A 27,635-nucleotide genomic window follows, 5' to 3' on the forward strand; every position below is an offset into this window, starting at 1 on the left:
TGCCCCAGGGCTCTGTTCTGGGCCTAGTGCTCTTCAACATCTTCATCAATGATTTGGATGAGGGGATAGATGGAGAACTCATCAAATTTGCAGACAACACCAAGCTGGCAGGAATAGCCAAACACTCCAGAAGATAGGCTTAAAATACAGAAGGATCTTGACAGACTTGAACATTGGGCGCTATCTAATAAAATGAAATTCAATGGTAAAAAAAGTAAGGTTCTAAATTTAGGCAAGAAAAACCAAATGCTCAATAGTAGTAACTGTGAGAGGGATCTTGGAGTCCTAGTGGACAATCACGTAAATCTGAGCCAGCAGTGTGCTGCAGCTGCCAAAAAAGTCAACACAGTGCTAGGCTGCATTAATAGAAGGATAGAATCAAGATCACATGAAGTGTTAATACCACTTTGTAATGCCTTTGTAAGGCCACGCTTGGAGTACCGCATCCAGTTTTGGTCACTGCAGTGTAAAAAAGATGTTGAGACTCTAGAAAGAGTACAGAGAAGAGCAACAAAGCTGATTAGGGACTGGAGGCAAAAGCAATAGGAAATGCTTAATGGCGTTATTAGATTTGCTTAATCACTTGATGGTTTCAGTCATAGGAAGTATGCTGATAATTTGCATTGTTTTTAAGATTTATCCCCATTCACCAACATTACTGATATAAATTTATTATTGATAGCTACTGAATATTTCAGCATCTAATGCTAACAGAATTGTTTGGTGTTTATATTTTAACTTTAATCTCCTAGGTAAGAGAAAGGTTACGAGTAGCACTTGAACGATGTAGCTTGTTGGAGGAAGAACTAGGTACTACACATAAAGAGGTAAGTTATTTCCAAAAAACTAAGTCAGACTACTGGTTCTGAAAAATGTCAGATTTACATAGGACCTATCAAGAGAAGAGAAAGCTTTCTTGTAGTCAGTGGCTGTTGGCAATTTCTTTGGCATTGAGAAATTTGGCTAGTGATATCATAACGTAGCTGAAATGGGTGGGTCCAAATCTGGGGTTTTGGGGGGAGTGCGTGAGAGAGATTTCATGGGTAAAATTAATACCTTGCGGGAAAATCAAATTTCAAGGTAGATATACCTCAGTCAGGTGACGAAAGTCATCTATATAAATAAAAATGTAAATGTTCGTTTGTTCAAAATCTTAAATCTCCGAAAGTTCTTCACCGATTGCTTTCAAATTTTGACACAACGTTGCATTCGAATACGCGTGTGCTTTTATATACCTACTATTATATAGATGTCACACCTGTGACAGGTAAAAACATTATATGTTGCGTGTTCTAGAGTCGGCAAACCAGACAATCTCTATATCTGCACAGACAATGGAACAACAAAAAATATTGTATACCCACAAGCATTGTGAAATTAAACATATTACAAACGTGCGCTTTCTCTTTTCTTTCTTTTCCATTTAACCAGACAGAGCCACAGCAACGCATGGCCGGGTACAGCTAGTAGTGAAATAAAACAGATTTAACTTGTTTATGGAATTAAAATTGCAATTGCAATACAGTTGGAACCACACGTACTTATCTAGGGAGGATATTGCACAGGAATTTCAAGGAATGAGTTTTCACTAGCAGATACCTAAAATGGTTTAGCTTACCTTAAAAATCAGTTGACCAATCTTGTTTACTAGTTAAATATAAGACAATTGCTGATTTATTGTTAGAATTTTTTATTGTATTATGTTTTAAAGACAGGCTTGTTACCTGATAAATATCTTCTAAATAGATTATAAGAATTCATAATTCTTTAAAATCAAGGGCATTGTTATCCATTCATGAATATATTTTGTGAATATTATCACTGCAAATAATTAATATTTGTTAAACGTTCCTTTTTCTATTTGAAATATAGCAGGTCAATTAATATAATATTTTATTTTATTTATTCCAGTTAATGATTTTGAAAGAACAAAACAATCAAAAAAGAACACAAGCTGATGGAATGCCTGATATTAATCATGATCAGGAGAATATACCTAGCACTAATGGGAAGGTATGTTTAAAGCATCTTTTCATTTGCCTTTTCATTCAATTTTTTGAGAGGACAAAATTTGTTTATGATACAGCAATCTCACGTATTTCTCCAAATCATTCCAGTGAAAAAAAGAGTAAGTAAGCTATTTTAATGTGTTATTTTCTTGATCATTTGATCCATATACAGGTGATCCTCAACTTGCCAATTGAGTCCAAAATTTTTGTTGTTAAGTGAGACACTTGTTAAGTGAGTTTTGCCCCATTTTACGACCTTTCTTGCCACAGTTGTTAAGTGAATCACTTAACAATCACTTAATAAATTAGTAACTGGTTGTTAAGTGAATCTGGCTTCCCTATTGAGTTTGCTTGCCACAAGGCTGCAAAAGGTGATCACATGATCTCAGGACACAGTAACAATCATAAATATGAACCACTTGCCAAGTTTCTGAATTTTGATCACATGATCATGAGGATTCTGAAGTTTGTAACTGTGAAAAACAGTCATAAGTCACTTTTTTCAATGTCGTTGTAACTTTGCATGGTCACTAAATAAAGTATTGTAAGTCGAGGACTAACTGTACCATTTTTTTATAGGGGATGTTCAAGTAATAAGAGAAATAACATTTTCAGGCAAAAAAATGTTTTGGGCTGGTTCTTGAATTTCTGAGGACCAGAAGTCCACAGTGAAAAAAATCCCGAAAAGTAGTAAGAACAAGCTATTAGTTCTTTTGTTCTCACTTGAATCAGTGGTTTAGTACAGGGGTCCCTAGCCCCTGGGCTGTGGCTCACTAACAGAAGGCCAGTTCGAAACCGGGCCACAAGAGCAGTGTGTGAGGGTGCATGCATGTGTAGCCCCACTTGTGTGCGCAGCTCCCCTCACACGAGCAGAGCTTCGCAAGTGCCCGTCGCTCACATGAGCGGATCTGCGCACGCGAGTAGCGTGCGAGTGCGTGGGCGCATGCAGCTCTACTCTTGAGTGGAGCTTCACAAGCGCTCACTGCTTGCTTGAGTGGAGCTGTGAGTGGCAGGAGCTTGTGCTTGTGCAAATGGAGCTCTGCCACTTGAGCGGAACTATCTCCCCTCCCCCCTTGTGCCAGGCCGCCAAGCCAGAAAAATTGGGGACCTCTGGTTTAGTGTGAAAAATTATGTGGCACATATTTATGCTTTCATTATGTTAAAGGGTTTTTTTTAAATTAACAGTGGCATTTTCCTCCTCTGAATAGAGATCTTCCATTGGCTCTTTGAATCATGATGAAGATCTTGCTAAAGTAATAGAACTTCAAGATATCATAGAAAAGCAAACTAAAGAACAGTCACAAATGAAAGAAAGAATTACTGCCCTTTCTAATAGAGTAGCAGAACTGGAAGAAGATCTTGATACTGCTAGAAAAGATCTAATCAAATCTGAGGAAATGAACACCAAGTTGCAAAGAGACGTACGAGAGGTAAGAATAAATCACTTTTTAATATGATTTTAAAAATTAATCAATTATATTCACTTTTCTGTATATTTGTTTTCCCCATGAGTTAAAGCATATCTTGTGGTCTGATGTAAGCACTCGGTTTGGGATCATTCCCTTGGGTTTCTATAATAAAAGCTATTAAATTTTGTTTTAAGACAACCTGTTAAACACGTAATGGAGGGAGAATATATATATTTCTGTAATTTTCTGACAATGTTAATTTAGGCAATGGCTCAGAAGGAAGATATGGAAGAAAGAATTACAACTCTTGAAAAACGCTACCTCGCTGCACAACGTGAAGCTACATCTGTGCATGATCTTAATGATAAACTTGAAAATGAAATTGCTAACAAAGATTCATTGCATCGACAGGTAAACTTATTATTTAAATAATACTTTGAGGTTTCCATAAATTAATACTAAAAGTTTGGGGTTGGGAGAGGGGTATCTAATAATTCAAGCTAATTTGACATGGATAAAATTTATGCAAATTTGTTAACCATTTTTTTTTTGAAAATTTAAATTATAAATGAAATCCCCTGTGGAAAGGAAAGGAAAGACTTTAAATCTGAAAACCCAGAAAAAGTGCGGATTGTCTCAGGTTGTGTAGCTATAAGGAGGTTGTATCCTTTCCATATTTTATATTTTTCCCTCAACAAAAATGCCTCTTCTTTGGGATTTCTGTGGAGATCTTCAGGGAATGGCTATTCTTGGGTTTTTCAGAATGGAATTTGCAGGCCTCCTAAAGCTTTTGAGAGGAAAAAAAAAAGTTGGTTGCTTGCCATCAGTTGCAGTGCTGTCACAATCGTAGATGGCTTTGGGATGAAGGAGATAAAGCATCATCACTTTCATGAACAGGAATTTAAATATTTTGAAATGGCATCCGTAGCACTTTTGCAAAAGTTCAGTTCTACCTTATAAAATTGAATCCCAATATTCAATTAGGGCAGACAGGAAGTTTTTTTTACACAATGTGTAATTCAACTTTGGAATTCACCCTGATGAGATGTGGTGCTGGTTACCAGCTTGATTAGCTTCAAAAAAAGGTTGGACCAGTTCATGGAAATCATGGGGATCAGTAGCTATAGCCTGGATGGTAGTGTGACGGCTTCTGAAAGCCATCTGTTAGGAGACAAGTAAGCTTCTTTGTGCAGTTGTTGGCCGCTGTGAGAACAGACTGCTGAATTAGATGGGCCAGGGGTCTGATCCAACAGAGCACTGCTAATTTTCTTAAAATTCCAAACATATTCACTGAACCACAAACGTTAGTGAATGAATATGACCTGGGATACCATATCATGTGTTTTGTAAATATTTTAAATTATTTAGCTCAGAAGAGTTATAGTCAGTTCAAAAATTCAGTTTATAGCTAATACTGGATATTTACCTGGCTATGGCCTACATGATAACTTCTGTACCCTGAGAATGTATAGTAGAAAGACACCCCTTCTAAAATAAGCCCTTCCTCCTTGTTGTGGTCCCCTCAAATCCATCCAAATTTAGTTCCAGAGACTTACCACAAATTTTAATATGTGTATAGGGAGATACCAAAGGAAGTCTTTTTTGTGCTGCATTTTATATGTAACAGTTACTCTAACAGTTTTTAAGGTAATCTAGTAATATGTCTGGAAAAATATATTAAAGGAAACTTTAATTTGTTGTGGAATTTTAGTTTTTATTCCCTACTAAATGAGAAATCAAATATTTTTAATAATAAACCTACTTTTGAGTGTTGTGTTGCATATAATTTCAGTGATTGCACAGGACCTGTCCTGTATGATTTCCCACCTCAATTTGCTCACAAGTTTCTTTTGCTAATGGAAAACTATTGAAATGTCGTACAGTATGTCTGCAGCTGTTGCTACAAGCAACTTTATTTTTGCTTCTAGAGTGAAGACAAGAATAGGCAGTTACAAGAACGATTGGAACTGGCTGAACAAAAATTGCAGCAAACTCTGAGAAAAGCTGAAACTCTGCCAGAAGTAGAGGCTGAATTGGCTCAGAGAGTTGCTGCACTTACTAAGGTAGGCTGGGTGTTAAGATATATATTTAGTAGAAATGGTTGGTTCTTGATCATTTGGATTTTCTTGTATTTACAATTTATTTTTTAACCAGGTAATTAAAATTGCCTGATCTACTCTCTATTTTTATCTTGCTTTTTAATCCTTTGATATAGCAATTCATTGTTTTTAATTGGTTTGAAGATGTTGAAATAGCCTTTTGTGCCTGATTTGAATACTGACTTATAAATTCTTTTTCCACTTCTTAATAGGATAAATTAAGTACTCCAGCAATTTTGTACCCAATATTTAAAAGTAAATTCTTGATGTCTTTTCATTTCATTTTTTTTCTTGCTACCATTCTATTCCTTATTTTTGTAGCTTGACTGTTTGCCTTCTCGGAATTCTGCAACTAAAGATGTTAATCTGTTCGAATATACTTCCCAGTCTAGGAAGGTAGAATTTACACAAAGGACTTAAGTCCTTATTTCTGCTTGCTATTGCTTGTTTTTTTAAAAAAAAAAAACTTCACACATTAAAATGAATGTGGGGAAGATAATAGAGATTTTTTTTTTCTGAGATGCATAATGCAAATGTATCTCTTTTGTCAAGATTTCCTGTTGCTTCAGTCATCATAGCAAGATGTTACAGAGTGAGAAAATAAATTGCTCATTTGATGCATGAATTCATCCAGCCTTGGCAGTAATATATCTTGAACATCTTGCAGTGTGTGAGCAAAAATAGCAGTCTCGTACAGCATGATATGCTTGTTTGCTAATATTTTTCTTCTGATGCATTCTTAGATTTTAATTACCAGTATTATTTAAAATGGCAGGCTGAAGAAAGACACGGAAACATTGAAGAACGATTGAGACAAATGGAAACACAGCTAGAAGAAAAAAATCAAGAACTATTAAGGGTATGTCATTACAGTGAGGACATTGTGTTTCTTTTCTCTGGCATAAAAAAAATCAACGGTGAATTTCAGGTTGGCATAGGAAAGCATATTTTACTAATCTACATGAAGTTGAAATAAGATGGGTAAAACTTGTTTAGGAGTATACATGAAATACTAGCAAAAACATTAGGAAGCACTAAAGGGTAAGTTGGAACAGAATTAGCTGCCTATAATTAAATATTAATGTTAAAATCACACAACTGTTTTCAGTTGAGTCAGGATTGGCATCTAGTGACTATATGAACAAATGGCCATCATTTCCACCAATCTTCATGTGGCTTTTCAAAAGAGTTAATTTAGATGTCATGATATAAAATGTATGAGCTATCATGTTTGGAAAGACAAAGATAAATCCTATCAGAAAAAGATAAAAATCCAGGGTTGACAGAGTTTATACATTAAGTATGTATAAGTAGGTTTATACATTAAGTATGCAAAAGATAGTGGTGCTCATTCTTGTTATTTATTTTTTTACCTTCCTCCTATTCCTCTTATTTAGGCTCGTCAAAGAGAAAAGATGAATGAAGAACATAATAAACGTTTATCTGATACAGTTGATAAACTTTTATCTGAATCTAATGAGAGACTTCAGCTTCACCTTAAAGAAAGAATGGCAGCTCTGGAAGATAAAGTAATTTTAAATATGAATGAATATTACTTCAAGTGCAGTAGATGCTTGATAAATTGATAAAACATATTTGTAAAAACTATAAACATATAAATTTCTATCTGCCTGCCTGCCTGCCTGCCTGCCTGCCTGCCTGCCTGCCTGCCTGCCTGCCTGCCTGCCTGCCTGCCTGCCTGCCTGCTGTCTGTCTGTTCTGTCTGTCTGTCTGTCTGTCTGTCTATCTCTATCTCTATCTCTCCAGCTGTTAATAGATATAAGTGATAACAATCTATTACGACAATCTCTCCTTCATTGACAACAAAAAGCAATTATATCGACTGCACACTGAATTAACTATTATGCAACTTCCTATCCTGAAACTTAGCATCTGGAGATCAAGAAATAAATGTCTATATCATTTTTAAATAAGTAGAAAACATAGGACCTTGTTTAGCAGAATGAATGCAAAGAATGTGTATATCAACTAGAACGGGTGGCAGAATTAAATATGTTATAATCATAAAAGTAAAATAGTAAAAAGGTATTCTTTAAAAAATGCAGACCCAAATCTTAACAGCTCTTTGTATTAATTAACTTTTGTATTAAATTTAATATCCAGAATTCCCTTCTCCGTGAAATTGAAAGTACCAAGAAACAAGTGGAGGAGCTTCAAAATGAAAAGGTATTAGATGAAAATAAAAATGTTGTCTTAAGTTGTAATGAATAAAATAAAATAAAAATGAGACTCTTACTTTTGTGAAGTTTTAATATATTATGCCTTTTTTGTTGCAATTATTTCTGCACTAGCAATAATATTTCACTTTCCATAATTTTAAAGGTTTCATACCAAGTATAATGTAGTAGCCCAAAGATAATAGTCCTTCTGCACAATTTGTGGATTTTTTATTTTTTATTATTGTACGTTTTGTTTTTTTTAAAAATTGATATCAAAACTTTAGCTGATTGTGGATCTTAACTGTTTTGCTTCACTAATCTTTTTTTTCAAAGCCTGTGTTTGATAAACCAGTAGATTATTTACAGCTATACTAGCAATAATGAAAGAATGAAGAGTATTTGGGTGATAACACAATAAAATTTTATTTTTTATTCAAAAGACATTCAAATTTAAAATTTAGAATTATCTAAAATATTTGGATATGTTTGAAAAAGTATGCACCTGTAACATTAAGGTATATGAATAATCTTTTTTCCCCACAGGATCAGTTGGTAGTAAATGTTGAAGCAATAAGGGCTGAAAATGACCAGTTGAGGATCAGAGGCCCTGCTCTTCATCATAGGTATAATTATTAGTGAAAATAGTTCTGCATTCAAGATGTGCTAAATTAATCCATTTCATTGTCAACAACTAACTGAAACGTATAGGAGAGTAATTATTAATGCTAAATCTGCCTCTGTTTTAATTTCAGTAGGCCACATTTAGGTAGTGTACCAGATTTTAGATATCCACTGGCACCTTCAGTTATAGCAGACAATCAGACAGATTCCTACAGCACCTCAGTTCTACGACGTCCACAGAAAGGACGCTTAGCAGCTCTGCGAGATGAGCCTTCAAGGGTAAGTTGGAATTTAAGCAAATAATTTTTAAAATAGCTTAAGTTAGTGCACCATTTTAAAAATACTTATTTATTAATTTACCTTCAAGTCAGTCTTGATCCCTATTGACTACATGTTTTCAGAAGTTATTTTTTGCCATTGTTTATCTTCCTAGGGCTGAGAGAAAGTGACTGGCTCAGGATCACCAAGTTGGTTTCTTTGCCTAAAGCAGAACTAGGTTTCCCTGCTCCCAGTCTATTACATTAACCATTAGACAAAACTGGTTCAGTTTATTGATATAAATCTTCAAAAGATTTGCCTGCTTTTTTATCTGGTCTAAAACTGTACTAACATCTTAATGTATAGGTGGTTTGAGGCTGTGCTATTGTTGCTTTTATTGTTTAAATTGGGGAGGACTTTTTGCCCTGAAACTTTATTATTATTTTTTTTTTCTGTTTAATTTTACTATTTTATTTTATTTTATTTTATTTTATTTTATTTTATTTTATTTTAAAGTAAACAACATTCCATGTAGCTTGTCCTGCTGCATGATTAAGAACTATGTATTTCAGGTTCTGTATTTAAAACATGCATTTGAAGCAGCTGTTATATGAAAGTCTTGATGCATGAGGCAGATAAGAATATGAATTGCAAAATATAACCTTAAGAAAGGCAAAATTGTGCAGACTTCAGTGCATGTGTACACTTATATTCATACATCAATAATAAGGCTATTCATTACTTACAATACTTTAATAACTCAAAATGATTTGTACTAAGTATGCAAAATTAATCTTCCCTCAGCCCACCTACAGAAGTAAGATTCGGGTGGAATGTTTGCTTGATAATTTATCATAGATTACTGCACCCAGCTCCCAAAGTTGGGCAGCTGGTTTTAAATGTTTGATTGGCACTTTATTTGTAGCGTTAAACAGATAAGACAGTTAATTTCAACATTGCTTACTGGGAAACTAGAAACAGAGATATTTTAATGTACAATGGTTCTCCTCCATCTGCTATGATTGATTCTTTCATTTATATCCTGCCTTTTCTCCAGGAGCTCAAGGTGGCTTACATAGCACTTTCCCCTACTGTTATTCTACAAGAACAGCCCAGTAGTGTAGGTTGGGCTGAGACACATAGTGATTGGCCCAAAATCACCCAGTGAGCTTCCATGACTATGGATAGACTTGAATCTGCTCTCCTAGGTACTAATCCAACAGCTTCACCACTGCATCACAAAGCATTTGCATAGAGCAGCAGTTCTCAACCTGTGGATCACGACCCTTTTGGGGGTCGAATGACTCTTTTACAGGGGTCGCCTGAGACCATTGGAAAACACATATTTCCGATGGTCTTACTGAGACACCGCTTATAAAGCTTTCAGCAAGCCGTTTCCAAAGCTAGGGACAAAGCTAGAATTCAGAAATAATCACCTATTTAAAGCCATGCAAGAAATGGGTGGAGGGGGGGAGAAAAAGAAGAAAGAACGCGTGGAATTAAAAGCGCTTCTCCTCCTCTCCCCCACTGAGGGGACTTTTTCCTGCGTTCCACGCACATTTTGCAAGGGAGTGGGGTGTCGGTGCCGGACATGTTCCATTCCGCACGGTCCCTTTGTGAAACCCCCCAAACGGCGAGGGTGGCGTTTACCTTTCCCAGGCAAATGTGACAAGTGATGGGCAGTGTGAGAGACAGTGTGAACGTTCTGAGCCATTGTGGCGTTTCGAATTTCGCGAGCATGAAAGTACCAACCCACAAAGCTGCAAGCCCTGCAGCAGGGATGGAAAGGCGAACCCCTCGCTCTTCCAACTCTCATGCTGCTTAAGGCTTCGTGTACGGCGAGCCACTGAGTCCAATTTCCTCCGTGAGAAGAGAACGCTTTCCCTCTGCTCCCCACCCACCCAAACTCTCCTCCTCGAAAGGGGCAGGGCTGAGAGACAGGAGCGGGCGGTTCTTAGGGAAATTACCCTCCTCTCTGACCGTTTTGAAATAAAATAATAAAATATACTAAGGGCAATTTGGGATTCATTTCACTCCAAATGCAAAGCTGGGAGATGTAGAGAATGATCGGAAAGTTGTCATTTCTATAACTGAATCTTGTTCGAATAACCAGGAAGAAGACGATCCTAAATTGTCTAAATAGAATAGAATAGAATAGAATAGAATAGAATAGAATAGAATAGAATAGAATAGAATAGAATAGAATAGAATAGAGCAGGGCAGGGCAGGGCAGGGCAGGGTAGGGTAGGGCAGAGCAGAGCAGAGCAGAGTAGAAAATATGGAATGGAACGGAACGGAACAGAATAGAATATAGAGCAGAGCAGAGCAGAGTAGAAAATATGGAATGGAATGGAAAGGAATGGAACGGAATAGAATATAGAGCAGAGCACAGCAGAGCAGAGTAGAAAATATGGAATAGAATGGAATAGAATAGGACAGAACAGAACAGAATATAGAGCAGAGTAGAGCAGGGCAGAGCAGAATAGAGTAGAAAATATGGAATGAAATAGAATGGAATAGAATGGAATAGAATAGAATAGAATAGACAATATGGAAGAGAGAATAGAATAGACAATATGGAAGAGAGTAGAGTAGAATAGAATAGAATAGAATTATGTTCAATTTGAACAATGAAAATATATCCTGCATATCAGATATTTACATTACGATTCATAACAGTAGCAACATTACAGTTATGAAGTAGCAACGAAAATAATTTTATGGTTGGGGGTCACCACAACATGAGGAACTGTATTAAAGGGTCGCGGCATTAGGAAGGTTGAGAACCACTGGCATAGAGGCTGGATCTAGATTTACTATTTCATAACTTAAAACTATTTCCTTTTGTGGAGTCAGATCCAGCCTTGATTCCTGCTAGATGATAGAAAAGGGTTGATACTTGCACATTCCCTGTTTCCCCCCACAGCACCTCCCACATTGTTTTTAGAAGACCAGCCCATTTTCAAGTGTCATAGAAAGCATTGGATGAATTACTAAAAAATGTCCCCTGCTTCTATTGCTCTTAAGTGAAATTTTGATTGGGGAAATCTGGATCCAGCCTTTATGCTGTATTCACATAAACTGGGATTCTAATGGATCCTGGTTTATCAAGACCAAGTTGTATGTGTGGTTTATTGAGTAAATTATCTAATCTTGTTTTGTTTCTTCTTTACAAGCTTGGGTTATAAAATAAAGCTTGTGTTGGTTTATGAATTCTGCCTGATAAAGGAGAAAAAAAAACAGGATTGGGGCAATAGTTGACGTACTAAGTAATGTATTTATATATTTATTTTCTTAGTTTTTAATCATAAAGTATGTCCTGTGAATATAATCTAATAATGTTTGTTTTGCTTTTACTGCATTCTAAATACTACTGTTGTGATTGATTTCTGCAGCATGTAAGTGAAGTTATACAGACTTTATATTTTTTTTTAAATGGAAGAGATATTTAAAATTACAGCTGAAATCATGTATTTTAAATAGGTTCAGACTCTTAATGAGCAAGATTGGGAACGTGCACAACAAGCAAGTGTATTGGCAAATGTTGCACAAGCCTTTGAGAGTGATGCTGATATCTCAGATGGTGAAGAGGACAGAGAAACTATATTCAGCTCAGTTGATCTCTTGTCACCTAGTGGTCAGGCAGATGCCCAGACCTTAGCCATGATGCTTCAGGAGCAATTGGATGCCATCAATAAAGAAATTAGGTACAGGATTAATTTTTTGTCATTGATTTTCAATATTACATTTGAAGTTCACTAATGTCCTTTTATTCTCGTAACATTAGAAGTCTGGCTTCCTTTCAGTGGCTTGACCCGTAGGCGCAGCTAAAAATATTAGTACTTCACTCTGTGTCAGCCAGAGTTTAGTTACTTTTGTTAGTGTTAAATAGGGAACAAGAACTTAACATTATTTAAACCTGAAGAATAAGCATGACTAAATATAGACAGAAAGATGAAACAATAAAGGAGAATATTTGTAGCTCACGGTTGAAATAAGAGGTTCTTGGTGTTCTCTAAGCTTGGTTGTTTTCTTGTAGCGATGTTACCTAGTTTGGCTAATGAAACATCTGCAAGAAAACAACTAAACTCAGAGAGCACCAACAATCCCTCATAATGGAATGTGAAAGTGACTCTGGGTGCTGTACAACACTTAGTTAAAAACCAGTAAATACATAAAAGTCACAGTAAAAAAATAACAAAAAAAAAGGCACACAAAACAGGAGAGGATGATATTAAATACAGTAAGTGAGTCATCACAAAACCTTTCCAGGGAGAGCCAGGCCTGATAACATACAGTAGTGGCCAAAATTGTGGAAACTTTTGGGAAAAGTGTACAGTAGAAATGCCACCTTTGGTTAAGTTTCCAATTTTTCTTCTAATTTCTTTATAACTGTAGCCTTGTTCACTTAATAATACTATTTTACATCACTTTCTGGGCGATCAGTCAACTCTTTGCACCATTACTTTAATTTTATTATGTTTTACAAGCTCACTAAATGAAAGAACACAAAAAAACCCAACCAACTTGATAGCGATTACATAACACACTGACAAATGTCCTCCTCTCAGCTTCAATACATGACATCAATAACTGAATCCTACTGTGATCTGATTGGCTCATTGCCAAAACAAGATGACACCTGATTGGCTGTCTAAACACTCATGCTCATTAACTACAAACAGATGAAAGAAAGCTGCCTGATATCAACCTAAGCAAGTTGTGCTTCCTTTTTCTGGTTATTTGGCTATAACTTTTCATAGAATACAGTACAGATAATTGAACAAACTTTGTTGCATTATATTCTTGATTAAATTATCTTTCCATTGATATATAATTTTATGGTCCTACTCCAAAATAAAGTGGTGTTACTAGCCATCAAACCTCAAAAATACACTTTTCCCAAAAGGTTTCCACAATTTTGGCCACTACTGTAGGCAGGTTTTGCAGAATGTTGAAAGGGATGGAGTCACTCTGGATACGAGATGAGTGGCATATAAATATAATAAGTAAAACGGAACTAATCACACTCTGGGGGGGAGGGGAGAGAAGATTCCAGAAGAGAGGTGCTATGTCAAAGAATGCTTGTCTCTTGGGACTTGCCAAATGTAATTCACTGACGGACATGACTATAGTGTGCCCTCTTTGCCAGATCTGATGGGGTGAGAAATGTAATTGAGGATGGGGGGGGGTTTCCCTCAGATAACCCAGCCCACACCATGAGTTTTATCAGAAATCTATAAATTAATATTTTAAGGGTTGAAATCCATGAGATGAGTTAGTTATCAATAACTTTTTTTGTTTTTTGCTTTCCAATTCATTGCACCTAACATATTGAAAAAACAGGAAGATCAAGGCAGTGGTCTGTGTAAAGAAGCTTATTTTCTGTTGGGTAGAATTAGCAAGCAAAGTTTTTAGCATCTTTTTCATTTTCCCCCAAAATAGCACTGCTCTTATTGTAAGAATCTGAATCTAAATAACCATTTCTTCAGTGATGTGTTATTAAGAAACAGAATATTAGTTGGTTAGCTTTCATTATGATTTGTAATAGAGCATATGTAAGCAGCTACTACAACCTATTTATCCCAACTAATTGTAGTGTCAGTGAATCTTTAAGGAAAGTACTTGTTAAGTTGCAACAATTATAAATTATTTTTGATTGTAATTGATAATTGTATTTATTTATTTAAATGTATTGGCCACCTAACTCCAATGGACTGGAGTTTGTACAGAATGGAATAATTTCAGTGGTCTTTATTTGAAAAGTATGTTTCTATTTTATTCCTACAACTGTATCAAGCACTTCTACATAGACCAGTGTTTCTCAACCTTGACCATTTAAAGGCATGTGGACTTCAACTCCCAGAATTCCACAGCCAGCAATGCTGGCTGTGGAATTCTGGGAGTTGAAGTCCACATGCCTTTAAATGGTCAAGGTTGAGAAACACTGACATAGACCCTAAGATTAATCCTGTAATTAAATAATTTAATATTACATGAAAGTATACTTAAAGTAATACAAGAGATATTGATAAACAAATTCAGCATGTAGGTTGCAGTTATTTACTTTCATTCTACCTGGTGTTTAAATGTGTATCCTTTCCCAAAGTTGCATTGGGCTGTAGATACATTCTATATATGCCAACTGTTGTATTTGTTGGTTGTAGTGTTGCTTTGGTTTTATGAATTGCATCATTTCTTAATTCTTTAGATTGATCCAAGAAGAAAAGGAAAACACTGAGCAAAGAGCAGAGGAGATAGAAAGTCGTGTTGACAGTGGGAGTTTAGACAATCCTGGTCGATTTCGATCAATGAACTCTATCCCACCTCCCTTTCCTAGTGGAAACCTTTCTGGCTCCTCTCCACCAGGAAGTGGGCTTTCTACTCCTCGAAGAATGCCACACAGTCCTGCTCGAGAAGTGGACAGACTAGGAATTATGACATTAGTAAGTATTACCTGTTTCATCTTTTCTCTTTCCTTCCCCCTGTAAGAAAATACATCTCTAGTATTTTCCCCATTTTACATGGTGCTTATGGCACTGTTTGTGAATGGAACTCCTTGATTTATTATGCCTTAGCAATAAATTAAAAAAAAAAAACAGGAATCTCCTAACCATGATTTCTTGTCTTATAAGAAAGTAGTTCTGAAGCTAGTAACCTTAACTCTTGACTTCTTTAATCATATTTTATGCAAAAGAGCAAAGAAATTATGTGCATAAATTAAAACCTGATTGTACATACACAGAGAGACATATCAGTTTATAAGTCAGGTTATGACTATGTGACCTGCCTCTACGTCTTGATTATGAAAGTCAGTTTTTTTTTTTTCATTATGAGATATTGATAGGACTTTAACCTGAGATTTAGCTTATGTTTGGAACTGGTAGCAAATTATATCTAATGAAATGTAGTTTATTTTCTTTGACATTATTAGCAGCTTTTCCACAATACATTTGGGTTGGTTTTGTTTTGTTTTGTTTTTAAATAATTATTACATCTTGAATTCAACAGGTAGGGAGTAATGGAACGTAGTAACTTAAATGGCCTCATCAAGTTCTGAATTGTAGACTTAGCTGTGTTTTGCAAAATGCAACTTGTCCTAAATTCTTTTTCCCTCTTGACTGGGCATGGAAGCTAGGCAAGGTTGGACCTGTTTAGTACAAGCAGTCCTCGACTTATCACTACAATTGAGCCTAAGAGTTCAGTTGCTAAGCGAGACAGTTGTTAAGTGAGTTTTGCCCTATTTTACAACCTTTCTGACCACAGCTGTTGAGTGAATTACTGCAATTGTTAAGTTAGTAACTCGGTTAAATGGAGTGGCATCCCCATTGACTTTGCTGTTCAGAAGATCTCAAAAGGTAATCACATGACCCCGGGATATGCAGCCGTCACAAATATAAGCCAGTTGACAAGCTTCTAAATTTTGATCACATGACCTTGGGGATGGTGCAATGGAAGTCTGAAAAACAGTCATGAGTCACTTTTTTCAGTGCCACTGTAATTTCGAGTGGTCACTAAATAAACTGTTATAACTCGAGGTCTACCTGTACTTATATGGAAGGCCTCCAAAATACCAGGAAAATAGGATAATGATCTTGGAAAGCAATAGGGAACCACTTCCTCTTTGATTTCAAGAAAGTTACATAAATGTCTCTATGAAGTTACCAAGAGTTAAACTTGATGGAAACTTTATAACCATGGATTCTATTGTAAGAGAAATCACAACTCTTCTTTTTTTCTGTATATAAGAATTAGAACAATATCTTTGCTTCAGTCTTTTTTCTTACAAGATCCCCAAGAATCCTCATACTTATAAATATGTATTTTCATTGAAAAGTTTAGTTATTAAGGATCCAAGTGTTTTTAGGGTAAAAATATACTTGTATTCCTTATAGCTAGTTAAAGATTTATTTCTATTGTTTACTAGCCCTTAAGACTGACCTCCAAGATTGATTATATTTAAACTGGTCTGCAAAGGGGGGGGGGAACTCTACAAATCATAGCCATGCTTTTAGGACAAAGGTATTTTCTGGTTAATATAACAATTTAGTCAAAAGGCTTACTTGGTATTTTACTTCACTTTTCCCAAATAATCGTAGAATGTTATGTTAGTTCTTTTAAAATTGAAATTATCTACCAATCTGCTTTATTTTACTTTCTCTTCTTTGCATGCATCTGTCAGCCTAGTGATTTAAGGAAACACCATAGAAAGGTAAAGCTTCAACAGCAGACTTATGTTGAATCTAGTATTATACAATTATTTGTATGCATGTGTGTGTGTGTCTGTGTGTGTGTGTGAAATGCCTTGGTCAACATGACCACTCCTAATTATGCAAATTATTTCTATATGTCCATCTTTGCTGTTTGCTTATTCTCCAGATACATACATTCCACTAAGCCTTTCTTCACTGAAAAGCAGAGATAGAAACTGGGTAGTGTACTTACATATTTGCTCGTCAAAGAACAAAATAATTTAAAAGGTACAGTGTAGGCCGAAACCCTATATGTAGAGTAAGGATTTTCGTACATCCCGTTTCTCTGCTTTAGATTTCTTTAAAAGAACAATGGCAGCATCATGTTATCTAACTTCTACCCAAATCAGATTTCAGTAAGTATTACTAAAATGAAATGGAAATCACTTTGACCTTTAGATGTAGCTATGTTTGGATTCAATCTAGAGAATGATTGGGTAGTTGAAGGTTTGCATTTCTGATTGTAGTACATTCCACGTTAACTCTTCTATTTCTGATTTCTTTGGGCCAGCTTGTGTAGAAACACGGGATCTAATTTTGTATCCCTTCTTATTGTATACTACATTGAAAATGTCTTGTCTTTTAGCTGCATAAACCTTCAGATCACTTACATTCCTAAAAGATTAGAAATAAATGTAGTAGTGATGCTTGTCAATGGTTACTGAAAAACTAATATACATATTACAACATTATTTCCTTTACAAGACCTTATTTCAAATCTCTACATTTCTGTTTTTGGGAAAGTTTTAAGAAAAAAAGAAATCTGGTAAAACGCTCTATCGAATTCTACCTATTAATTTCAGGAAGTCACTTCAGATCTTCCAAAAGCAATTTCAAATTTATATAGTTCAGTTGCAAGGTTCATTGTTCCTTGTGCATTATCATATCTACTTATGATAAAAAAATTATAAACACCTCTTCTTATTTGTATAGCTTTCTTGAGAGATATTTTATCTATTCACTTATGAAAAGAGCAATTTCTAAGACAGAGAAATTTGTAATAGTTAAAATTTGTTTACTGCTCTGTTTTCATATTTTAATTTAAGATGCAAGACATACTTAAGTTGCATTCATTCTTAGTCTCCAGTTTCTAGAGAAGAAGTTAGAGATGACAAGGCTACAATAAAATGTGAGACCTCGCCACCTTCTTCACCTCGATCACTGCATTTGGATAAATCTTATAAAGGAGCTTTGCATACAATGAGCCAGGAAGATATAAGAGATCTTCGAAAGTAAGTCTTTTGAATAAAGATAGAGATCTGTATCACAAACAACTTTGTATGGTTATGTTATATGTTATTTGTTCTTTTGGCCTCCAAAGACCAGTTTGCATTGCTGCCTGTTTTCTAAATGTTCTCTTTTTTTACCTCTTTTCCCCTTTTGTTGGCAGTTTGTCTTCTAGACTATTTGAGATAATTCTTGGAGGGGTTATACCCTCTTGCTCCCAGTATCACTGCTCTTCCCTTTTCTGTACTAATACAATGTTTTGTCCTCACATTCTTTGATAAGGTGGAAAACAGATACTTTCTACTTGTGGCAAATTTAATAATTTCCATGACTTTCAGATACCAAACTAAAGCTGCAATGCTAAACACAGTTCTAGGGGGAAAAATCCCATTCAATTTTGTGCTGACTTGGTGCATTTCTGTTTACTTAAAATTAATCATAAGATCTAAATCAGTGGTTCTCAACCTTTTTAATGCCGCGACCCCCAACCGGTCGTAAGTCGAGGACTAAACCGGTCGTAAGTCGAGGACTAAACCGGTCGTAATTTGAGGACTACCCAACCGGTCGTAAGTCGAGGACTTTCCCTGCCCGGGAGCGCCGCGCATGCGTGGTTCCGCCCCCTGCGCCGGCCGAGGCGTAGCTGGCAAGTGGCAGAGACGGAGCAGGCCGACCACCAGCTGGCCCAGCCCAAGGGAGGTAAGGCACCCGCCGGAAAAGGGAAAAAAATGGCGGACAGCCTTGCTTGGCGACCCCCATGAAATGGTCGATCGACCCCAAATGGGGTCGCGACCCATAGGTTGAGAACCTCTGATCTAAATGGATTTTAATTAAAAAAAATTAAATTTATCACCTAAATTTTAAACAGCTTTTGGACTGAATAGTTGCAACACTGCTTCCTTTTGAATTAACTTCCCATTTTTATGGCTTTACCAGTTCAAAAACAGTAAAAAAATAATTTTAGAACCGTATCTGGGAGTACTGGGAAATTGTATCTGAAAGTGGTTATAGTAGTCAAGCTTGCTTGTAGTCTTATTCCATCTGATTTTCAGTTTTGCTTAATTCACATATTGAAGTTGATACCTTGCAACTTCTCTGGGTTTTTTTTGTGTTAATATAATTCTCTTTAATAGTATTTTAGTAAATAGATTGGGTTTGATTACATTATAAATTAATTAGGGGTCTTTGTTAGCACCAAAACAGTCTAGAAATGTTTTAATAATAGCAGTAGTAAACTATAGTGTAATAACAAAATGTGTCAGAAATAATTAATTTCCCATAGCTATTTAAAATAAAATTAACTGAAAGAATCCACAGTAGTAATTATAATTATTTATATTGATGGATTCTCTATTTATGTATTTCTATTGGATTTTAAAAATGATAGAAGTTCAGGTGATGCTATCACTGGTTTCAATTTCAAATTTATGTAGAAATTTCCTTAAAAAATTCTGTTACGGTGGTTTTAATAAACATCAAGTCAAAAATTTACTTTAAAATCAACTTAATTAATTAATTAAATTAATTAAAAACATATGGTCTTCATTTTGCACTCAAACCTTTAGGCTGAATGTGTATTGTGTCATTAAAATATATTTGTATTTATTATTCATTAACTGAATGATCCTGGATCAGAATAGGCATGAGTAATGAATACTTTAGAAATGGCTTAACAATTTTGTGTCCTACAGTTCTACAGGCTCTCAAGATGGACAAGTAAGCAATCCCAGTAGCAGTAATAGCAGTCAAGATTCTCTCCACAAAGCTCCTAAAAAGAAGGGGATCAAATCCTCAATTGGCCGCCTATTTGGTAAGAAAGAAAAAGGTCGATCTGGACAGATGAATAAAGAGATCCTGGGACAAGGTTGGTATATTACTAATCCAAAATATAAAAGTTGAATAAATGCTAGGATAACTATTATGCAAAGTACTTATTTGTAAAAGTAAAAAATATAGTCAATTTCTGGCAAAAGACATTTGTCTTTTGTATTGTTTAAGTTAGGTTCTGCTAATTTGAATAACGTAGACTCTATGTCTACGTTATTCAAATTAGCAGAACCTAACTTAAATAATACAGTTAACTCTCCTACACATACTGATAATTACAAAGGCCATTTCTCAGATATGTACCAAAGTCATGGGTCACAGGAACTTAATAACTATATAATTTTGTGTGAAAGTGCTAATTTTTGTATTTTTTGGATATAGATCTTTTATGGTCTGGATGTTCATAAATGTTTTATACTTGAGTTGCTATAATTCAAGACTCCTCTCATATAAGCAATACTCCCAGCAAAGCTGCCTCCTATATTTGCACATATTTGCAAGGGTGATTAGGAAAGACCCTTCCAAGTGGCCATGCTAGACCTTTAGGAGGACACAATTACTTTAGTTTCAAGGGCTGCATTTCATTTAGGGTTCCTAAAATAACAACAACAACAACAACAACAACAACAACAATAATAATAATAATAATAATAATAATAATAATAATAATAAAGTTGGAAGGGACCTTGGAGGTCATCTAGTCCAACCCCCTGCTCAGGCAGGAAACCCTACACCATTTCAGACAAACGGCTGTCCAGTCTCCTCCCAAAAACCTCCAGTGTTGGAGCATTCACCACCTTTGGAGGCAGGCTGTTCCACTGGCTAATTGTTCTGTCAGGAAGTTTCTCCTTAGTTCTAGGTTGCTTCTCTCCTTGATTAGTTTCCACCCGTTGCTTCTTGTCCTGCCTTCAGGTGCCTTGGAAAATAGCTTGACTCCCTCTTCTTTGTGGCAGCCCAAGATATGAATTATGTCTTTGAATTTAATTACTCGAATGACCCCCCCAACAATATACATAGCATCAATTGTTAACATACGAATTAAATTCATTAATAATATGAATTTAAGGTCACTAAGTAATTAAGATAGCAGTGCATTGATTGCTGGACAGCAGACATAATGATAGGAGATGTGCCTTCCCCTTTTTATGCATATCTAACACTAATTCAGAAACATTAGAGAAGATATTTATCAGCGTAATTACTGTTTCTTACAGTTAGTGTATTAGAAGCAGAAAGTTCAACTCAAGATGGTTTGGGGCTTGGAAAACTTGGAGGACAAGCAGAAAAGAATAGAAAACTGCAAAAAAAGTAAGTTCCAATATATTAAGAAAACTTTTAGGTTAGAAACGTCTCCTTCATGACTTATTTGGCTTTTAAAGGGACAAATGTTTACAGTTCTACTCAACTTGGGGGCAATTTGCAGCTTCTGATAACATGTAATAAAATTAATGAAAGAAGAACGATTATAGAAGCAAATATATTAATGTACGTTGCTGATTTTCTTAGGCATGAACTTCTTGAAGAAGCTCGGAGGCAGGGTCTGCCTTTTGCTCAATGGGATGGCCCCACAGTGGTTGTCTGGCTAGAGGTAAGAAATCTTTTAGATTTCAAATAATAATAATTCCGTTAATTTGCAACTTTTAAGTAATTATATACCTTTCTGTATTTTTTTTCTTTTTCAGTTATGGGTTGGAATGCCAGCTTGGTATGTGGCTGCTTGCCGTGCAAATGTGAAAAGTGGTGCTATAATGTCAGCCTTATCGGATACTGAAATACAGCGTGAAATTGGAATCAGTAATCCTTTACATAGGTTAAAACTGAGACTTGCCATACAAGAAATTATGTCACTAACAAGTCCATCGGCTCCTCCTACATCAAGAACGGTAAGAGAACTTGAACAATGACATGAAGAGACTGATGAGAAAATCAGATTTTCTACTCATTCATGTTTGTTATGGGCATAAGCTATTCTCTTCAATAAAATGATGCTCTTGAGAGAAAAATAGTGTTGCGAGAACATTAAGAAGAAAATGACAAGAAATAAACTACTTAAATAAGTCTGTAATAACTTGCTACTTTTTTTTCTTAAGCTACTTATAATGTAAAAGCTGACATATGATTTCTCTGGTGAGCAAGGCCATTGAAATACTTTGAAAGTGAAGTAGCCGATGGTCCTCCAACTTAGCTCTAAAGAAAGGATTGCAACCTGGTTTGTCTCACTACAATGTTTAGAGTATGTTGCAGGGAAGAGAGGTTTGTTTTAAAAACATGATAATACAGTGAAGGAATGAAGCTTATTTTTTGGCTACTGAGACCAACCAGTGTTTATGGACCTTAACTTTAAATTTGTACTGACTGGAATCCAGAAGAGACTGGATTCAGTGGAACTATGTGCCCATAGTTTTTCTGTCACTTGTTCACCTTCTTTGCCACAAATCTGTTCCTGAGGATCAGTAGGCTTTCTACAGTGATGCAGGATGAGATATGCAGGACAGAAAAAAGTGAGAGAAATTTAGTAGGCTTTCTTAGGAAATTAAAAGTTCCTTTCCTGCTCATGCAAGACATGTGGATTAGCCAGAACCACCTAGATGCCAAATACTTTACATATGGGTACTTCGATAAAGCAAATAGTACTATAGTTCTATCCAAGTAATGTTCTAGTAAGTGAGGGGCCACCATTGGTAAATTTCAATTAGATACATTTAGTCTAGTATATTTTGTCCAGTACATTTTAATTTCATTTTATTTGTAGTGATCACTGTGTGATTAGCATCAGCAAATTCAATGAGAACTAGATGAAAACTGTAATATGGCTATGCATCCAGATCTGGATTGAAATTTATTTTGGCTGCGTATATGCATCTCCCAGCAGTTAAGGATTAGCATAGCTTTCCCTAATCTTATTTCTTCCAAAACTGTTGGACTACAATTTCTTCATTTCCCAGCTAACATTGCCAACAGTTACACTGACTGGATATTTTGTGAACTGCAATTTTAAAACATTTGGATGACAGGCTTTAAAATGACTGTTCCTCTTATGAAAATAACTGTGGAAAAAATACTGATTGGAAAGAAAATTGGGGAAATTAAAGAATAATTGGATCTTAAAAGCCAATTTCTCAATTCCCTTGGGTGGTTAATGTAAAGTGCCAAATAATGGCTTACTGGTACATAATTAAATCTTGAACTTGCATGTTATACTTGCTATCTAATTTGTAATAAAATATATTCTGCTTGTGTTCTATTAGTAAAATGTGGTTTGTACTTGTTCTTAAATCCAGGATCACAAATCAGTTTGAAAATGGTTTGCAATCCTAGGCTAGAGAAGTGCAAACCACAATTTTGTTGTTAATTACCATAAGCTAGAAAATGTGAGATGAATGTGCACAAGAGGACCTGATTTGCTAAAGTACTGTATATTATATTTTCGGAACAGAAAATAGATGTTTGGCAAATAACTTAAAGGCAACTGAAGCACTCTCCAAAATATAATTGAAATACTCAGTGTAAATATTATGTCTGGAAGCCATAATGTAGCAATTTTATTTATTACACTTTTTAAAAAATATAGTTTTGCATTTAATAGAGATAAATGTATTTACCTGTGGGGCTTGCTTTTCACATCAGCTTATACTTAATGGTCTTGAAACTTGCTTTCGCCCATGCCTGCTCCTTAAACACATCTGTTGCTTATATATTCTGCAACCTTTCCTCTTTGTTACTGCTTTCCTTTCATTGGATGTGATTGTTTCACTATGGGGTCATTTTAGACTACAGGAAATGTCTGGGTAACGCACGAAGAAATGGAAAATCTTACATCTACACCACAAACGGTTAGTTGTGGAAGTGCTTCTACTTCTTGATTGCTTGAATCATATACATCTGGAAAAATAGAAATATTAATATAACTAGATTCTTAATTATGATTGATTTTAATGACTAACCCATTAGAAATTTATCAGCCATGCTGTAAAATGTTTTTCCACCAAGATCATTGTGTAGCTGAGAGGGGAATAGAACATTTGCCTGTGTATATCTCAAAGAAGATCAATGCATTAATTTTGTACGAGATGCCACTCCTTAAAATTTTCCTTGAGTTTTTATATAGAGGCTGCCTCTTGTGTGGAAAAATAAAGCAGTATGTGGTATCTCAGTCTTCCTGAAGATATAAATATATTTATAAATATATAAATATTCAGAAAGATGCATATATGCACAATTTTGGAAGCATGGTTCTTTTATCTTGAAATAGCATGTTGCTTTTTTCACTATTGAAATATGACCACAATCCAGGAGAATAATTTTACGCTCTAAAATATTTACTATTTGGGGACAGATAAGTACAATTGGTAAATCATGCAGCGATAAAATGTCTACTGAGAAAAACTTAATATGGATTTACAGGGTTATTTATCTCCCTTGCGCCCTGGATTGTAGCCATTAGCTTGAATTTACTTAAATTACTAAACTTACAATACTAACATTGTGTGTCCTTTTACTTTTTCTAACTACCTAACGTCAGGAAGATGAGGAAGGAAGCTGGGCTCAGGTTGGAGACTTTTCTTTTACCTGTTTAAGCTTTAGCTAAAATTTATTAAATCATAAAATCCCAATTTTCAGTGCTTATTTATATATTTAACAGAAACACATCAATTAATTTTTCTTCAGAATAATTCTTATTTAAATATTCATATTCTGAATAATTTTTGAAATATTAAAAAGACTTTAGAAATTGACATGTATTTATTAAATTTGTTTGCCACCCATCTCGCTGCAAGGTGATTCTGGTCGGCTTCCCCATATTAAAAACAATAAATTTAAATGTTTAAATATGTATATTTATATTTTATGGCCTTATTGTTTAATGTTGTGAGCCACCCAGAGCCACCTCGCAGCGAGACATTCCCCTGATGGTTAACTGACAGGATGCTAGGAGCTATAGGTGATTCAAAACTAGAACAGTTAACTTCTTTTATTCTGTCAGAAAAACAAGAGTCTGCTTAGAGCAGTTCCTATCAGTAGAGAAAAATGCTGATTCAGTCCCCAATTTATATGTAAAAGTTCCTTATTTCAAATAATCCCTTGCTGTATTTTTTTTTTATAGACTTTAGCCTATGGTGATATGAACCACGAATGGATTGGCAATGAATGGCTTCCTAGTTTGGGGCTTCCTCAGTATCGCAGTTATTTTATGGAATGTCTTGTTGATGCTAGAATGTTGGACCATTTAACTAAAAAAGATCTTCGTGGTCAACTTAAAATGGTAGACAGTTTTCACAGGTAAATATATTTAAAATAGTAATTAATAATAAACATTTCAATTGCAGTGCTTAATCTCTCTTTTTTTTTTAAACACTTTTAAAGAAATAGCTTCCAGTGTGGCATTATGTCTCTCCGAAGATTAAATTATGACCGAAAAGAACTTGAAAGAAGAAGAGAAGGAAGCCTGAATGAAATTAAAGGTAGACTTTTGCTTCTCTGGCTTTGATGCTGTTAATAATTTATTAAATATACAACTTCAGGACCAAGCCAGTTTGGCATAGCAGTTAAGGCACTGCACTAGAGAACAAGAGACTGAATTCTAAGCTTCTCTTAGGCATAGAAACTGGTTGAGTGACCCTGGACTAGTGCCCAACTCATCTCACAGAATGGTTGTCGTGGGGATAGCACTATGTATGCTGCCCGGAGTCGTTTAAAAAAAGGATAGGAAATAAATGTGATAAATATAATAAATAATACAGTTATCTTAATACAGTTATTTTCCATTGATTAAAAGACTGCATAGTTGTAAATATTCTCAAAGATGCTTCTTAGGTTTTATGCAGGGTTACCATAAAATGCTCAACTTCTTATTATTGATCCTATGTTCAGTTTGTTTAACCAAGCAATAGCATTATATAATTTCTTTGTTCTTAAGATGTTTATATTAAGCAGATTGAGAGACAATAAACTATAAAGTAAGTAAAACTATTCAGGCTTATTAATTGTGTATAATACATCTTGAACAATGAAACTTGTCTTCCTTAACTCTGTGCCAGCTTTCAGAAAGCTTTTTATGGACTAATCAGTGCAGCTCAGGTATTCAGCCAGAAAGCGGAATTATTATTATTATTAATAATAATAATAGTAATAAAGTTGGAAGGGACCTTGGAGGTCATCTAGTCCAACCCCCTGCTCAGGCAGGAAACCCTATACCATTTCAGATAAATGGCTGTCCAGTCTCTTCTTAAAAACTTCCGGTGTTGGAGCATTCACCACTTCTGGAGGCAGGTTGTTCCACTGGTTAATTGTTCTAACTGTCAAGAAGTTTCTCCTTAGTTCTAGGTTGCTTCTCTCCTTGATTAGTTTCCATCCGTTGCTTCTTGTCCTGCCCTCAGGTGCCTTGGAAATCTATCTTTTAAATATCCTTCCCTTATGCTTTATTTAGTGGCTTCGTTCATATACTCTACAAAGCTAAGATTTTATTTATACGCCTCATAATAATAATCCACAATAGCTGGCTTCACACATTATGCTAAGCCCAAACTAGGCTTAGCATGATTGATAAAACAGGCTCTAATGTATGTTAAATGAGCCTAAGCTGAATTCTTTAAAAAAAATGTAGTCTATGAAAACTGTATTAGCAATACTATAGTGCAGTTAATGAAACTTGGAGAATTTATCAGTTATAACTGTTTTTGTCATCTATTGTTAAAATGCAAGTCTATAATAAATACTGGGAAAAAATAAAATAGCTATAATGTACTAACACCAAAATATGTAACTTGACTTCGTTCCTTAAGTACTTTCACTCCTATTTGAACTACAAACTGTGGTTCATATGAAAATACTTCATCAAATAAATTGTACATCTTGTGAGCACAAAGTCCAAATGGGTAAAACTATTTTTTCCTGAACTTTGATGTTCAGTAGGACAATAACCCAACGATCTATTCTATCACACACCTACTCTTCCCCCCCCCCCGGTAAATTTTGGGCTTTCATTCAGATTACTGGTGAAACTATTAAGACTGTTCCACTGGAAGAAATAGAACTAGTTTTGCCATTTCTTCCTTCTATGTGCTTTTACAGATTTGCTTTGGAGGTTGAGGGAAGTGTCTGCAACAGTGTGGGAGGTACTGGAAGGGGAAATCAGTGAGAGCAGTTGGAGATTCCACTGAATCTTATATCATTAAATAGTATAGAAATCTGAATTCATCCTTTAATCTTTGGCAAGTACACATGATCAATTATTTGATGACTTAAATATTTATTTTTCCTTATATAGATGTTCTTGTTTGGAGCAATGACAGGATGATTCACTGGGTGGTGTCAATTGGCCTTAAAGAATATGCAAATAACCTTATAGAAAGTGGAGTTCATGGTGCACTTCTGGCCTTAGATGAAACTTTTGATCACAATGCATTAGCTCTGTCTTTACAAATACCCACTCAGAATACACAGGTAATTATAATAATACCACTTGATGGGTGTTTTTATTCACAAGGTCTGTTTGGAACTTTATGATATTTAATACTGAAGCAATGAGAATTTTTTTGATTAACTATTTCAAGAAGACTTTTCACACTTCAATCTGACATGCCTGAATTTTATTTTTGTTGCTGTGTTTTATCTGAGAGCTGCGACAGTCAAAAATCAAAGCAGATTCACTGATGGTAATTAGAATCATAGAGTTGCAAGCAGACATTTTAATTGTCATGGTGAATACCTGCTCAATGCAAAAACCCCAATTAAATAGTCTAGTTAGATGGCTGGC

General features: G+C 35.2%; 1 protein-coding gene across 2 annotated transcripts in view; it reads left to right on the forward strand.

Moving 5' to 3' along the window:
* Positions 1–27,635, forward strand: part of PPFIA1 (PTPRF interacting protein alpha 1) — a 54,466-nt gene that overhangs the window by 19,415 nt on the left and 7,416 nt on the right. The window contains exons 4-24 of one of the 2 annotated variants that reach the window (XM_015816006.1): positions 753–827; positions 1,912–2,013; positions 3,218–3,439; positions 3,683–3,829; positions 5,347–5,481; positions 6,293–6,376; positions 6,915–7,046; positions 7,642–7,704; positions 8,241–8,320; positions 8,450–8,597; positions 12,060–12,283; positions 14,788–15,022; positions 17,909–18,060; positions 19,744–19,916; positions 21,094–21,187; positions 21,386–21,467; positions 21,562–21,762; positions 23,650–23,712; positions 24,984–25,159; positions 25,244–25,341; positions 27,147–27,322. In XM_015816006.1, the coding sequence (XP_015671492.1) occupies positions 753–827; positions 1,912–2,013; positions 3,218–3,439; positions 3,683–3,829; positions 5,347–5,481; positions 6,293–6,376; positions 6,915–7,046; positions 7,642–7,704; positions 8,241–8,320; positions 8,450–8,597; positions 12,060–12,283; positions 14,788–15,022; positions 17,909–18,060; positions 19,744–19,916; positions 21,094–21,187; positions 21,386–21,467; positions 21,562–21,762; positions 23,650–23,712; positions 24,984–25,159; positions 25,244–25,341; positions 27,147–27,322 (2,862 nt within the window). The remainder of the gene's footprint in view (positions 1–752; positions 828–1,911; positions 2,014–3,217; positions 3,440–3,682; positions 3,830–5,346; positions 5,482–6,292; positions 6,377–6,914; positions 7,047–7,641; positions 7,705–8,240; positions 8,321–8,449; positions 8,598–12,059; positions 12,284–14,787; positions 15,023–17,908; positions 18,061–19,743; positions 19,917–21,093; positions 21,188–21,385; positions 21,468–21,561; positions 21,763–23,649; positions 23,713–24,983; positions 25,160–25,243; positions 25,342–27,146; positions 27,323–27,635) is intronic. The other variant, XM_015816007.1, reaches the window with a different exon arrangement.

This window comes from Protobothrops mucrosquamatus, unplaced genomic scaffold (assembly GCF_001527695.2).
Source record: "Protobothrops mucrosquamatus isolate PMUCROS unplaced genomic scaffold, P.Mucros_1.0 scaffold394, whole genome shotgun sequence".
NCBI lineage: Eukaryota > Metazoa > Chordata > Lepidosauria > Squamata > Viperidae > Protobothrops > Protobothrops mucrosquamatus.